Source organism: Tupaia chinensis, unplaced genomic scaffold (genome assembly GCF_000334495.1).
Source record: "Tupaia chinensis unplaced genomic scaffold, TupChi_1.0 Scaffold000416_1, whole genome shotgun sequence".
NCBI lineage: Eukaryota > Metazoa > Chordata > Mammalia > Scandentia > Tupaiidae > Tupaia > Tupaia belangeri.
Window position 1 is genome coordinate 2,366,442 of NW_006159921.1, and position 15,252 is coordinate 2,381,693.

General features: G+C 48.2%; 1 protein-coding gene and 1 long non-coding RNA gene across 2 annotated transcripts; one reads left to right on the forward strand and one right to left on the reverse strand.

Moving 5' to 3' along the window:
• Positions 1-5,902: 5,902 nt before the first annotated feature.
• On the reverse strand, positions 5,903-7,574 carry LOC114008920 (uncharacterized). Its single transcript, XR_003550402.1, has 2 exons — positions 7,129-7,574; positions 5,903-6,457 (listed from the first exon to the last, which is right to left on the reverse strand). It is a non-coding gene; the product is annotated as an uncharacterized LOC114008920 (long non-coding RNA).
• A 250-nt stretch (positions 7,575-7,824) lies between these two features.
• On the forward strand, positions 7,825-8,596 carry CCDC182 (coiled-coil domain containing 182). The gene has a single exon (XM_006154662.1). It carries the CDS (start codon positions 7,899-7,901, stop codon positions 8,349-8,351), a length of 453 nt encoding a protein of 150 aa, XP_006154724.1. The 5' UTR covers positions 7,825-7,898; the 3' UTR covers positions 8,352-8,596.
• The last annotated feature ends 6,656 nt before the right edge of the window (positions 8,597-15,252 follow it).

Consider the following 15,252-nt stretch of genomic DNA (forward strand, 5'->3'; position numbering starts at 1 on the left):
GCAGCCTCCTCCACGCTGCCTGTCAACCTGGAAAGCAGAGTCAAAGCAAAGAGTAAACATGGGAGCTCATTAGCCTGGGAAACGGAAATGGCTTTGCCAAAGAGCTGACTGATGTGGATGTGCAGGTATCGGGTTCACAGTGGGTTAGAAAATTAATGCTGAGAATGGGATAAAACGTGCCAGCTCCCGAGACTGGCAACTGAGGTGATGCTAGACCCTTCCCAGCATGCTCCTGGGGTCACCCTGTAGGCTTGTGGCCCGACCAGTCGCTCTCTTTGGTGCAGATGTTTTTGCCCAGGCTAAGTTCTGTGCCTGGTGGACAGTACCTATCAGATATCGACACTCCTGTCCTGGATAGGAGGGACTTCCTGGCGCAGCCCCAGTCCTCCTAGGCTGGAGAAGGGCCAGTTCAGAGTCGCTCCAGTGTCTTCAGATCCACTCCCACCAGGATGTTTTACATATTTTAATTAAAGGGCCGCCCTGGGCTGGCAGGGCCTCTGATGGATGGCTCCAATCCGAGTTGCAGGGTTGCAGTGGTGTGAGACAACACGGCATCCGACCATGCACTCCTGCTCTCGAAAATGCTTTGGCTCCCAACTCTGGAGGCAGGTCTGCGTGAGTTCCAGGAGGAGAGATGAACCCAGCAGGGGGGCCAGGTGGCAGGGCACTAAGGCGGTGCTGGGGTCGGGAGACAAGTTAGGTAGGAAAGTGCCTTGGACAGTGTCGAAGGACCAGCTGGCTGCTGGGCTACGGATGAGTCAGATTCTTGCAGACACACAGCCCCATGGACACTCCTTAGCAGTGTCAAATTGTGACAAATGGCATGGGCAGAAGTTGCCGGGTGGCAGCTGCCGCATCTCAGAGGGAAGCAGGTATTTTTAGCACTGTGCCTTGGGGCCCTGGCACTGGGTTAATTAATCATGGTGAACAGCATCCAGTTTTATTCTTGGTCCTGATTCCCCATCCCAGCCTTGACCCCATTCCCCGGACTGGAATACCAGTGCAGAGGTGGGAATCGTGCACAGCAAACACTGGGGATACCCTTCCCTCCTCCCCACAGCTGGGATGTTGCCTAGTCCTGCTCTGTGACCCCCCCATTTCCCCTTTACCTTTTCCTCTAGCCACAGAGCCTCCTTGAGGTTCCCCAAGCCCGGTCCTGCCCTGGGGTTCTCCACCTGTGGGTCTTCCTCTAACATTATCCCTAGGTTTTCTCATCCTGCTTGTCTTACCTCCCTGTCCCTGCCTCACAAAGGCTCTCCCTGAGCCTACCCCAGCCCAAAGGCTCTCCATCACCTTGCCTTGCTTATTCCCTTCAGGGGCTTAGCACTAGCCTGTCATCTTATTTGTGTATGGCTTATTGTCCATTGTCTCCTTCCATTAAATATGAGTAGCTTGAGAGCAGGACTTTCTTGTCTTGGTCACTCTCTTGACTCCCACTGCCTAATGCAGTGTGTACAGGGTAGGTAACTCAATTAATGTCATTGAGCAAATGGCGGAGTGGAAGGGTGGATGGGTGAAAGGATGGATGGATGGGTGGAAGGGTGGCTGGGTAGAAAGGTGGGTGGGTGGGTGGAAGGGTGGCTGGGTGGAAGGGTGGATGGGTGGGTGGAAGGGTGGGTGGGTGGAAGGGTGGATGGGTGGAAGGGTGGATGGGTGGTGCATAGAAGGCAAGATGTTCATGGCACATCTGGGAAGATGTTGGCTGTGTGGCAGCATCCTTGCTCAAGCCACTGCAGCCTCACGGGAAGCACAGGACCAGGGGATTCTGCAAAGAGGGTGGAAGAACAGGGCCAACAGCTGTCCTTTCTCTGGATTAGAAATGTCTAATCACATGCGCTCTGGGATTTGTGACAGATTGCTTTAAATTCTGCTTATTTTTTTTTCCTGTAATTTTTTTCCCATTAGGGATATGGGTGTGGAGAAACAGGCTTATTTATTTATTTACTTATTTATGTTTTTGCCATAGGGCATGTGTGTTTGCCGGAGAGAGACGGAGCAAGGTTAAGTGAGAAATCACCCAGTAGGGGGATGGCCATGCTGCCATCCCTTCTCCTCCAGTCTCCTCTCAGGATTTTGGGCACATGCATGCCAAGCATGATTTTCAAGCTGCTAAGTCCAGGGTTCAAACCATGGTCAGCCATGTGGGAGTCCAGCACCTTAACCACACCATCTGCTAACCCCCAAGACAGACTAATTTTAAGGAACTTCTAGAAGACAGTTCCCCAATTCTGTCCGACAGCTAATAGTAGCAGTTTGGGGAAATTAAGCATGCACCTTTCACTGAATCTGCTCTTAAAATTTATTCTTGGGTCCAGCAAGTGGTGTAGTGGTTAAGGCACTGGACTCCCACGCAGTTGACCTTGATTTGAGTCCTGGACCTGGCAGCTTGGAACTCATGCTGGACACGTATGTGCGTGTGAGCTCAGAATCCCAAGAAGAGAATGGAGGAGGAGGAGTGTGGCTTGGCTATCCCCCCTGAAGGGGCGATTTCTGTCCTATAGCAAAAATCTCTTTAAAAAAAAAAATTAGTCTTTGGATAAGATTGTTGGTTGCCTATCCACTTCCTTTCTCGCTTGAGAACAGAACTCCAATTTAGTTCTGGTCTTGGGAGGTCTGTACTCCAGGAGGCCCTACCAGTCCCAGGAAGAGAACTGTGATTGGCCTGGGCCCTGGCAGGAGCTCCACCCCTCAGCTAGTGATTGGTTCAAAATGCCAGGGATGATCTGGTAGTGTGATTGAGCAGTCTAAGGCCCTGGATTACGGATCCAGTTTCTTTGAGCCATGAATTCCGATCCTACTTCTACCACAGTTAGTCTTTGGGGCTAGCCAGGGGAATGGTGGTTAAGGCAACTGGATCCCACCTAGCCAACTGCACAATTGAACTTGAAAAACATGCTTGGCACATGTGAATGCATGTCCAAAATTCCAAAAGGAGAAATGGAGGAGACGGGATCGCAGCATGACCGTCTCCTCATGGACTGTGTTTTCGCTTTCTCTCCCTCTCTCTTTCTCTAGTGAGTGTATGCACCCTCTAGCAAATTTAAAAAAGGAAGAAAGGAGAAAGGAAAAAAGAGGAAGAAAGAAAGAAAGAAAAAGAAAGAAGGAGAGAGAGAAAAAAAAAATGAAATGCCAGGGATGCAATTTGAACTAATAGGACATAAGGAGCTTCTAGCTCTTGAGGGTTTTCTTTACTTTATAAACTGTACATGAAGAAGGAGTGTATGCATGTCCTTCCTGATCCTAAAACTGATCAAAGCTGATTTTAATAGTAAAGACACATGGTGGGGTGCTGGGGAGACGATGGGTTTCCATTTGCAAGTCATGGGCAGGCAGGAGTGGTGCTCACACCCAGAGGTGTCCTCCCTGGGAATATTCAAATATGCCCAGTGCCAAGTCTCCCCCCTTCAGGTAGAGTCTGAGACCTGGATTTCTGTGCAGTTTCTGTGCAGGCCCTCCTGTCCCCCCATTATCCTGAGACCCGTGAAGGCTGTGAGTGCTGAAACAGCCAGGAATGGGGCGGTCCAAGGCCCAGAGATGCCTTGCCAGAAGATGTTAGAATTTCCTTCTATTGATATCCTGAAGGAGACAAATAGATTGGCCTTCTTACCTTCCTAGCCTGGGGCCTTCTGCCAACAGTGCTCGCTTATTCTCAGCCTCTGCTGTGGTTCAGGTAGAAATACTGTCCCCTCTGGTTCTGAGACGCAAACCAAAGGCCTCATTAAAAAGCACCAGGATAACTGAAAAAATCGCTATTTCTTTGCGACTTTTGCTACTTTTCTTTCCTAGCTCTGGTTGTGACTTCCAACTATTCCCTGTGTGAGACAGAAACAGAGGCAGAGAAAGAGAGACAGAGAGAAGAGAGAGAGAGAGAATGGCACAAGCTAGATGACAGAGACACGGTCTTTCTTTTATGGATTTGAGAAATAGCTATTGGAAGCCTACTATGTGCCTGACACACATTCCCCTCCCCTCAATTAAACACACCATACGTGCTATTTACATCATCTCTCTAATCCACATCTGGCTCTTAGGTAGGGGAATCGGAGGCTGTTGTTTCTGCTAAGACCAGTAGGTGTCATCATGTCAGAAGGCAAGCTGGCAGTGCCGGGGCGTTAGCAGGAAAGCTGGCGATGCCTGGGATTTGAGAGCCACCTTTGCACATAAATTCTATTCCATCTAGTTATCTGAGTGCCATTATGTGCAGGGCACTTGAGGGTACACAGGGTAAGAAATGCACAGTCCCTGTCCTCGTAGACTACTGTGCCATCTGGGGCCTGGAAGGATAAAGTCAAAGAGGAAGAAGGCAGTAAGTGCCTTGGCAGAAGCTGCCTCCCACCTTTTCATACTGCAGCAGAGGGAACAGGCTCGGAGAGAAGAGCTGACTGATCCGGGAACACAGTGATTACAGACTCCGGGTCTCCTGACTCAGAACAGTGTTCTTTCCACCAAACCTTCTGTGTCAATAATTGGAGTTGCTTTTTCCATCTTGTGATTCAAAATTCCACCTTAGTTTAGCCATGAGCCTCTCTGCAAAATGCCCTCACTGATGCTTACTTTTCAAGGCACACTAGGTAGGTTCATCTGCATCTCAGAGAAGGCCCTCATTGTAGGCCCTGTGGTTCTAGAGTGGGCTGGCACAGGTTCATGAGAGCTGATGTGTGTCTGTTCCCAGCGACATCATGCTGGTAGCTTGAAATTGGCTATGGTAAGAGTATTTACACCATGGAAATTGGCAACAGGTATAAATCAGAGCATTGTTTTTTTTTTTTTTTTCCCCCTCTTCCAGAGAGCTGCACACCACTGAATTAGCATTCTTACTTTATAAAGAATCTGAGACTCAGGGGGCCAGCTGGTGGCACAGTGGTTAAGGCACTGGGCTCCCACATGGCTGACTATGGTTGGATACCCAGACCTGACAGCTTGAAAATCATGTCGACTACATAAGTATGTATGCCCAAACCCTAAGAGGAGAAAGGATTGTGGTATGGCCAACCGCCCTGGGAGGTGATTTCTCTTTTCCTATCTCTGTCTCTCTCTGGTGACTGCATGTATTCTGTGACAAAAACCAGAAAAAAAAAAAAGAAAAGAAAAACAGAAACCAAGGCTTAGGAGATGAGGTAATCCGCCAAAGAACATAGTTTATAAGTAGTGGAACGGGGACTCTGGGCCTCTAATCCAGGTGGTTTGAGGCTGGTGTGCTCAGAGATGACAGATATAATGGGATTTAGAGCCACTTTGACATGAGAGGTCTAGAATGATCTCAGATGTCTTAGTTCATTCTGTGCTGCTATAAGAAAATACCTGAGACTGCATAATTTATTATATAAAGAAAGAAATTTATTTCCTTATAGTTCTGGAGGCTGAGAAGATTCAAGATGAAGGTGCTAGCATCTGGCGAGGGTCCTCTTGCTGTGTCATACCGTGGCAAAAGTCAACACGTGATGGGTGGTGGGGTGGGCAAACAGAGGGCAAGGAAGAGACAAAAGGGAGCTGAACCTATTATTTTATAGGGAACCCACTCCCAAGATAAGGGCACTAATTTATCCAGGAGGGCAGAATCTGCATGACCTAATCACATCTTTTTTTTTTTTTTTTTCAGTCAATAAGAAATTTACTTGTTTTAAAAAAATCCAAATGCTGGCATTGTCCAGAAAATTTTAACAGGTTTATTTATAATCGTTATAAAGTTGAACTGCTGAAACTTGTTCACCAAAACATTTTGACTTGCATTAATGCTTTACATCCCCGCATTTATATTAAAAATCCACACACAAATGAAAATGGAAAAACTGCCAATACCCGATTTCTGTCCCCTATTTTCCACTTGCAATCATATACTTAGGTACCTTTTGACCCCATGGAAAAAAAAAATCTAACGTTCAGAACTACCAATAACAGGAAGAAGAGAAAAAAAATTTTTTTTTTGAGAATGAAATGTTTCCCATCATAGTGGATTCTTAAGCACGTTCTCCATGTATGCGGCGTGCTGGCTGGATGTCTTTTGGCATTATTGTTACACGTTTGGCATGAATAGCACACAGGTTGGTGTCTTCGAAAAGGCCAACCAAGTAGGCCTCACTTGCCTCCTGCAAAGAAAGCACCAATAGCTGCGCTCTGGAAGTGCAGATCTGTTTTAAAATCCTGAGCAATTTCTTCCACCAGACGCTGGAAAGGAAGTTTGCGTATCAGAAGTTCAGTGGACTTCTGATAACGTCTAATTTCACGGAGTGCCACCGTACCGGGCCTGTAACGATGAGGTTTCTTCACCCCTCCAGTAGAGGGCGCACTCTTGTGAGCGGCTTTTGTAGCCGGGTGCTTTACCACCGGATGGATTTGTGGGCTGTCTGCTTTGTAGGAGCCATGGCAAAGAGACCTCCTCACTTACCCCTTCTTTGGCTGGAGCTCGGCGAGCTAGAGGCGGCGCTGGTGTTGGAGAGCGACAGCGGCACAGCGGCGGCTGCGAACACAATTGAAAGATGGCTGACCACCTAATCACATCTTAAAGACCCCATTTCTTTTTTCTTTTCTTTCTTTTTTTTTTTTGAGAGTTTTTTTCACTATAGGGCGCATGCGCTCGGTAGACAGAGAAAGACAGAGAGACAGAAAGCAAGAAATCACCCCCCCCACACCGGGGGATGGTCACGCCGCAATCCCTTCTCCTCTGTTCTCCTCTCAGGATCTTGGGCACGCACGCACACACGCCCGGCGTGAGTTTTAAGCCACTGGGTCCAGGACGCGAACCATGGACCACTACATGGGAGTCCAGCGACATAGCCATTACGCTAGCTGCTGGTTCCCAAAGACCCCATTTCTTAATATTGGCACAATGGCAATTAAATTTTCACATGACTTTGAGAGGGAACAGATATTCAAACCACAGCACCAGGTTCCTCTTGTAGCCCTGAGGTGTGTGCTGCTCCAAGTCCAGGTCATTAATCCCACAGCAACGCCGTGCAATGGGAACCAGTTGAGGTGATGGGATAAGCAGTTCGGCTTTAATGGATTGGATGTGAGGCTGTTGGGGAGTTTAGATTTGGAGCCCAGGAAAAGTCTGGGCAAGAGATTGAGATCTACGAGACAGAGGTGTGTTTGTGACTACACCAAGTGTAGATTTGCGAGATCCATTACCTTTGTTTACAAACTCAGGCAAAAAATGCAAGATCCACTCTTCTGGATGCTTTTCCTCATATCTGTCAGTGTTCAGGTCGGTTGGGGACTGTGCACGGTCGCTCACATGTGCTCTCTGGTCCTAGTATAGTGTGAAGACTCGGTACTTACTAAATACATCGGAGGGACTCACTGTTATCCTGTCCATACCGGATCAGCCACTGCGCTGGAGCATACATCAAAACCTAAGCACATTTCTCACAGCTAAGATGATCTACAGTTCTGGCATCGTTATAGCAATATGAAGTTGGAATCAGAAATCACTCTTTTAGCATTTTAGAGCTAGAAGTGGGATTAGACATCATCTCTTTCAATGTACTCATTTTACTGGGGAGATACAGAAGCCCACAGGCCATTGGGGGAACTTCTGGGCCCCTTGCCCATGCGGGAAACCACCCAGGAGTGGCAGCCAGTGAGCTCTGCCTGGCCTGCCTTGCTCTGGCCAGTCTACTGCCCTGCTCTGAGACTTCATTCGTCAGGTTAAATGAGAGCCTGGGCTCTGCTTCTGGAAAGGTGATGAGTTGATGAGACAAAGCTCTAGGTAGCCAACCAGGGAGCCTGCCTGCCATATGCAAATGAATGGATTGTGGCTTTCTTCCTGGTTGGCTGGAGTGGCGCTGATGTCACAATGTGGAGGATTTCTTCACTCCAAGTAATTGTGTTTCTAGCCCCCCCAAATTCACTGACCTGGTTGGTCTCTTGGCTTCTTTATCCAACGGAGAAGAGAGAAGATGGAACCCCTCTATCAGGCTGGGTCCATTCTCATGAAAGTGAATACCTTACAAGGGAAGAAAATGGTGGAGACTGGCCTCCAGTCTGGAGACTTCTCCCTCTCCCAGTCTTGGCTCCCACCGCCGGCCGAAATGGAGATCCTGCAGCAGAAGGTGGCTGGGGTGCAGCGGGAGCTGGAGGACTTTAAGAAGGAGGCGCTGAAGTCCATTCGGTACCTGGAAGACGCCTTCTGCGAGATGAACGGGGCGCTGGCGCAACAGGAGGAGCAGGCGGCTCGGGTGAAGCAGCGGCTGAGGGAGGAGGAGGATCGCGGCGTGGTGCGCAACAAGGTCCTCACCTTCCTGCTGCCCCGGGAGAAGCAGCTCCGCGAGCACTGCAAGCGGCTGGAGTACATGCTGCTGGGCAGGAGTCCTGGCGCGCTGGGTGCCGCCAAGAAGGGCCAGGAAGATTGAGCTTTCCAGGCGGCACCGGTCAGGTGCCAAATGTAACGGATTTTATCTTTTTTATCAATGGGAGGACAAGCCCTAAGTCCCCACTCACCTGCTTCCCTTTCGTCATATCCATTGCTTTTCTTCTATGAAAATAACACCTCAGTGAGAGGCAACAAGACTTCAATTTTATTTTTTGGGGGGGAGGAAGGGGAAGTTCTGTTTATCCAGCCAAGTCAAGGAAAGAGGCACCCCAATACTAAGTCAGACACCTGTAACTTTCACCTCGAACCGTTTTCCTGTTTGTAATGGTAATATTGCTCAAGGTGTAACATATATGTGTATATATATATTCTTCAATGGATTGGTTGAACTTTTAACAACTCAAGGTTCTCATGATTTGTTATTTAATGCAGGTCTACTGCCCATGCTCGAAAATGGCCCAGCTTACGCTGTTCTGTCATTCTCATCCCGGCTTGTTAGGCGTTTCTGTCTGCCTCCTGCTGGACTGTCACCTCTCACTTTCCTTGGCTGCCTTTGCTCACCTCCGCTTCCTCTCCGTCTAGTTTGCAGACGGGCCCTTTGCGATGACAACACGTGTTAGGACTCTGAGGTGAACACGGAGCTCTAGTGCACTGGCGGCGTGACACCTGGAAGATTGTCTTCCTGTAGTGAAGCTGATTTCTGTGTTACCCCCACGGAGCAGGACTCATTGTCACGGTGCCCGGACAGGTGTCAGGCAAGGCACACGCCATCCCACTGGAGGGAGTGTTGTTTCCCATGGTGCACAGGGGGGAGTACCTGCAGGAAGGTAAGTCCCCGATGGTGAGTGGAGGACTGTGGCTCCAGTCTAGGTTACCTGTGCTCGTTGGCTGTCCTGCTGCTTCCATAACACACCCTCTGATTCTGGGACCACGTCAGGTTGTTGTGGACCTGCCCTTCTGGAAGGCTGTGATTGTCACCTAGGTGGTTTGGGGGTTCATTTGTTGTCACCGTACTTGTTATTTCCAATTACCTTTCTGCTGTATCTGTTCACATATTCTCTCTCTGGGTCCCCTGAAATGTTTTCCTAAACACAGAATCAAGGTGCCTGGAGGCTAGAACCAGGGCCCAAGCAGCATTGGGCTTTGTTCCTCCTGCTCAGCCTCTGATCGTCCACTGCAGCTGCTTCCTCCCTCCTCTTGCTTTCACAGAATCTCTCCAAGTAAGATTTGAACAGCTAGAACCCCCAAGCTGAACTCACAAAGGAAGTCTGTGGCCTGTGGTTTATTGCAATGTCCATCCATCAGTCATCTTCCCTGAAGGACTGTGTCCCTGCCTTAACTTTAGGTCGTTGCTACTTTAGAGAGTTTACTTGAAGTAATAATAACACTACTACTACTAACACTAATAACCTTAATAGATTTGCATTATCAAGAATAGAAAACATTCTAGACACCAAGTTTGGCCCTTTGGAGCTTGGTGTTATTAAAGATTTTTTTTTTGTGAGAGATTTTTGCTATAGGGCATGTGCATGCGCCAGAAAGACAGAGAGAGACAGAGAGACAGAAAGCGAGAAATCAACCCCTGGGGGGATGACCATGCCATAATCCCTTCTCCTCCATTCTCCTCTCAGGATCTTGGGCACGCATGCACACGTGCCTGGTGTGAATTTAAGCCACCGGGCCCAGGACTTGAACCGCAGTTGACTACTTGGGAATTCAGCGACATAGCCATTACACCAACTGCTAATTCCAAGATTTTAAGAATTGGAGGAAATCAAAGCTCCGAGAGGCAAAGTCACTTGTCCAAGGGTCCACAGCTGGTAGAGTTGCAATTTGAACCCAAGAAGGTCTAACGTCAGTGTCTGTGCTCTTAATCCTTATGTATTTTTGGAAGCTTATGGATTCTGATGAGCACTTTTTTGAGTAGATAGAATTTGTACTGAAACTGTTGAAGTGAGCTCTGGGAGAAGGGATTGTTCTATGGGGGATATTCTTGTATCCCTAAACGTTGCAGGAGATGCTTATGTGTATCTACAGAGGGCGGAGGGAATTGGTTCTAAAGCAAATTCATCAGGAGAAAGGCTTTCACCAACTGCAGGTGCAGCATATAAAGCAACTGCCCAGGGATGACAGTGGTCGTGAGGGTCCTGAGACAAGATCAAGACATCAGAGCTGGTCAGACCATGTCTAGGGTCATCGGTATTTGTTCCTGGCTCAATGTCTTGAGAGGGTCCTAGATGGCCAAGTGTGTCCAGAGGATGGAGACAAGCCAGGGGATCCTGAGAAGGGGGCACGATTGAAGGATCTTGGCAGGACACATTTTGAGGGAGATTCAATCATGACCTTCCAGACCCTGGAAGGACTGACTGATTTGGCCTTGGTGCCTGAGGAGGCTCATAAATGTCACCCCCCTTTTCCTGTGTTAAGAATAAATACAGGGATAAACATAGGAGCCAGGCGAGTGGAGACAGTGTGTCACTGTTACTGCTGGTAAACCTGCCTGAGACGGTGGTTTAGGGTTTGTTGGCCTTGCCATGATTTCATCCCTGAACCTGACGAGGTCTCCAGGCACAGTGCTGGCACCCCTCAAAGGGCTGCTGCTATAACAGCGTGTGTGCCCTGGCAGTAGAGGACAGCTCAGGAGAGATGAAGGGGTGTGACAAGCCTGATCTTTCTCTAAAGTCCTCTAGTCAGAATGTCACTTCCCTTTTCTGGGGAGGAGTCAGTGAAGGAAGGGGAGCTCAGCAATGCTACTTGAGTAGAGGGGCCTTCATCATAATGAAAGAGGAATGGGAAAAGAGTTTCCTCCCTCGTCAATAAGGAAAAGAGTCAGACTGAAGCCACATAATAGTACTGGGGGCAAAGGATAGGTGCTTGCAGGAGGCAGGTATCAGCATTCTGTAACAAAAATAACGGGTGCTTATGATGTTTTTATGCCCTAAAGGGTTGACTCAGCAGGCCTGGGATATGCACATCTTTGAAAACTTTGCACATTGCAAAGGTAGGGCTGGCCCTGGACTGGGTCCTCGGAGCTAACCTCTAAGACCTTGCAACATGCTCCCTGATAGAATGTCTTGGGCCACTGCAGATAATTTGCACTAACAATGTGATTTATGGCGAGGGCCCTGGGTCATGTTGTATCAGTTTTACCTCTGGAGGAGCTGGAGATTTAATAACTAAGGCCAGCCACAGAAGTGCTCCATGCACATATAATAAACCACCAATAAGAACCGTGGACACCGAGACTCAAGTGAGCTTCCCTTTGCAGTATTCTCTATGTGTTGGTATTCTTTTGCTGGAATAAATAGTAATCATGAGTATAACAGCTTTTCTTAGTTCTGTAAGTTCTTCTAGTGAATCACTGAATCTAAGGTTGATCTTGGGGACTCTCAACACTGTCGGATGTGCTTGACATCTCATTCTTAGTATCCTCACAATAACCTTGTGAGCTAGGTGCTGTCATCCCCAGGACAGATGAAGAAACTGAGGCATGGAGAGGTTAAGTAACTTGCCTAAGTAACACAGTGAGATTCCAGAACTCTCTCTCTTGATCACTGCTCTTCACAAAAGGAAGAACCTAGGAGTAATGGCCTAGGCCCCATTTGTTGGACAGTCTCTTGGGGTGGCCACAAGACCCTACTGCTCCACGCGAGTCCTCCTGGAGTGATGACAATGAGAAAGTGCTGGAGGAAGAACCAGGGACCTCGTGAATCTGGACAGCTCAAGTGCACGTCTGTCCAGGTTGGGTGAGACAGGTGTCCTACCTGTAGACCAGATGAAAGTCTAAGTGTCCTCTTATGCTCTTCTTTGCTGCAGAGCTTGGGAGTTTTATTCTCTATCCAGAGATTTCAGCTACAAGCTGGACAAAGATGGTAGTCGTCATCTCTGACAGGTGGGGCCATCTTTGCTTTTGTTTTTCACCAGCAGAGACTGGCCTGATCATTTGGCAACAGGAAGGGCTTGTCTTTGTGTTTGTTTCTCCTCCCCACTTTCAGGTCCTTGCCCACAACCTCAACCTGGCATGGCAAGGAGGTTTAGGGCGAGGCCTTTTCTGAGCCTTTGAGATTTTTTTGGAGATAGCTAGGATACCTGACTAGGCTCTACCTCACAGTTGAGACTCTAGTCCTGGAGGACAGAAGAAATCCATAGTTATTTAAAGAGCCAAGAAGAAAGAGCTCTGTGCAGCTTTGGAAGTTGGAGTGCCTCCCTCCAACTCTTCTCCCAACTGTGAACAATAAAGTCAAGTGGTCCAACTGCTCACTTTCTCTGAAATTTGAAGACAAATAGAAGACAAAATAACAGATGGTTTTCTCGCTGCCAATAACTGTAGCTTTCAAAGGTTTCCTACCAGTTGCAATGCTCCGCTTGCTCCTCCTGAGCACTCTCCACACTCAGGGCTGCTGAGATCTTAGACACATGGTTCCAACTAATGAAAACTATGGCAGCCAGGAAAGCCCTCCCTGGGATCCCAAGTCCTGTGTCTGCTGCAAGCTGGGATGCGTGGATGAGTAGCAGGATGGCTGAGATGCAGGAAAGACAACCACGAAGTGCTTGGCTTGGGAAGGCGATGAACCCCAGCTGTCACAACCTCAGTCTTATCTTTTCTACTTAATTGATGCCCAAGGCCAGGCAAGAAGAAGAGAGCTCTTGAGAGGAGCATGGGTAGGCAGAGTTGTGCAGCACGGGTAGGAAGCGCAGGTTCGGATCTGGGGAGTGGGGGCTCATTCTACATGCAAAATTTGGCTTCCTGGTCTGATCTGATCCATTTAGCAATCTGTGACGTGCTAAGAGCAGCAGTCTGGGAGTCTTTCCTGACACTCACCAGGTGTCAACATAGAGGGACTTTCCCTGGGTCCTGCCTGATCAATTGGGTATGGCTCTTGCTGGGGACTTGGCAGCTCCTTCAGAGTAGAGGTGAAGGGTAAAAGAGGCCCATGAGGGTTTGGCCATTCTCTGTTCTGATCGCCACTTGGCTGCTTTAAAGTGAATGCAGGCCCAGACAGTGGCGCAGCGGTACAGCATGGCACCTCTGCGGGGCTGACCCCAGCAAGATTTTGGGTTCACATCTGTAGACTTCTTGGAACATACTGCGTGTACATGGCCCATAATCTGGGGCTATGAGGCTGGGCATAGACAGTTATGTCATGACCCTGTTGGGAGTGCTGCCGCTTTGTTCATCTCTCTCACTCTATTTCTGGCACTCATGGAAGAAATAAGTTTAAAAAATTATGCGCCAGTTGATGGTGTGGTGTTTGGGGTAGCTGGATCCCACTTGGCTGGGAGTGTGGTTTGAGTCCTAGACCAGGCAGCTTCAAAACACATGCTGGGCATATGTTTCCAAAATCCCGAGAGGAAAATAGCAGAGAAGGGATGCGGTGCGGCCGTTCTCCCTGGGGGTACTTTCTCACTTTCCCCTTTTCTGTTTCTCTGACGAGTGCATATACTCTATGGCAAATTTAAAAAAAAAAGTGTTTTAAATAATAAACAATGACTGTGGTTGGTTCATCTTCAGTGCCCAGCAAGGAGTAGGTGCTCAGGAAACGTGTTAAATGGAATGAAAAGTGGTAACATCTTCTATGCCTCTTTGCATGTGTGGTATTTATAAACGCAGACTTCGAGGGTGACTTAGTGTCATTTAATTAGAGTAGAAATCTCTGAGGCAGCATTTTGTGGCAGAGTGCTGAGCCAGCCATCAGAGGTCCTGAGTTCAAATTCTAACTCTGCACTTTTGTAAGTTTCCATTTAAGATGTGTCTCTTTCTTTAGCAGTCCTAGTCTCTGTCATCTGAGACCTCTATTTCTCCACTTGCAAACTGGGGTCACCAGGGTCAACTTTCCAGGCTTATTTAGGCATTAATTAAGGGACCAGCAGATGGTATAGTGGCTACGTCGCTGGACTCCCATATGGCTAACCCAGTGGCTTGAAAATTACGCTAGGTGCATGTGTGTGCATACCCAAGATCCCAGGAGTAGAATGGAGAACGGACTGTGTCATGGCCATTCCCTCTGGGGTGGGGGGGTGATTTCTCACTTTCTCTCTCACTGTCTCTCTCTCTGGCAAGCACACACACACCCTAAGGCAAAAACTTCTTAAAAAAAAAAAAAGAGGGACCAGCAGATGGTATAGTGGCTACGTCGCTGGACTCCCACATAGTTGACTGTGGTGCGAGTCCTGGACCTTGTGCATGTGCATGTGTGCCCAAGCTCCTGAGAGGAGAATGGAGAAGGGATTGCGGCATGGCGACCCCCCCTGGGAGGTGATTTCTTGCTTTCTGTCTCTCTGTCTTTCTGGCAAGCGCACACGCTCTACAGCAAAAACCTTTCCAAAAAAGAAAGAAAAAAGAGTTGAGATGAGGCACGTACAACAATAATAAAAATATTAAGTTCAGAGACTGCAATCCTCTACTCCCAATCCCAGGGGACCAGCACAGATTCTGGACTTTTTGGATGAAGAACTTCTTTAGAGGCTAAGGATCTTACCTCCAAAAGGGCTGAGATTTATTAACAGGAAAGAAAGGTTCACATAACTAGAAGGAAACAGTGAGAAAGAAGAAAATAAGAAAGAAAAACGTGGGAACCAGCAGTTAGCATAATGGCTATGTCGCTGGACTCCCACATAGTCGACCACGGTTCACGTCCTGGACCCGGTGGCTTAAAACTCACGCCGGGCGCATGTGCGTGCGTGCCCAAGATCCCAAGAGGAGAATGGAGGAGAAGGGATTGCGGCGTGACCATCCCCCCTGGGGGGTGATTTCTCGCTTTCTGTCTCTATGTCTCTGTCTGTCTGGCGAGTGCACACGCCCTATAGTGAAAAAAACCTCTCCAAAAAAAAAAAAAAGAGAAAGAAAAACCTGACAGACTTAGGTTTTCCAAAAGAGATCTCCTCAGTGTGTGGTTGAGAATGAGTCATGAAAATGAGATCATATAGTTGAGGAATATGAG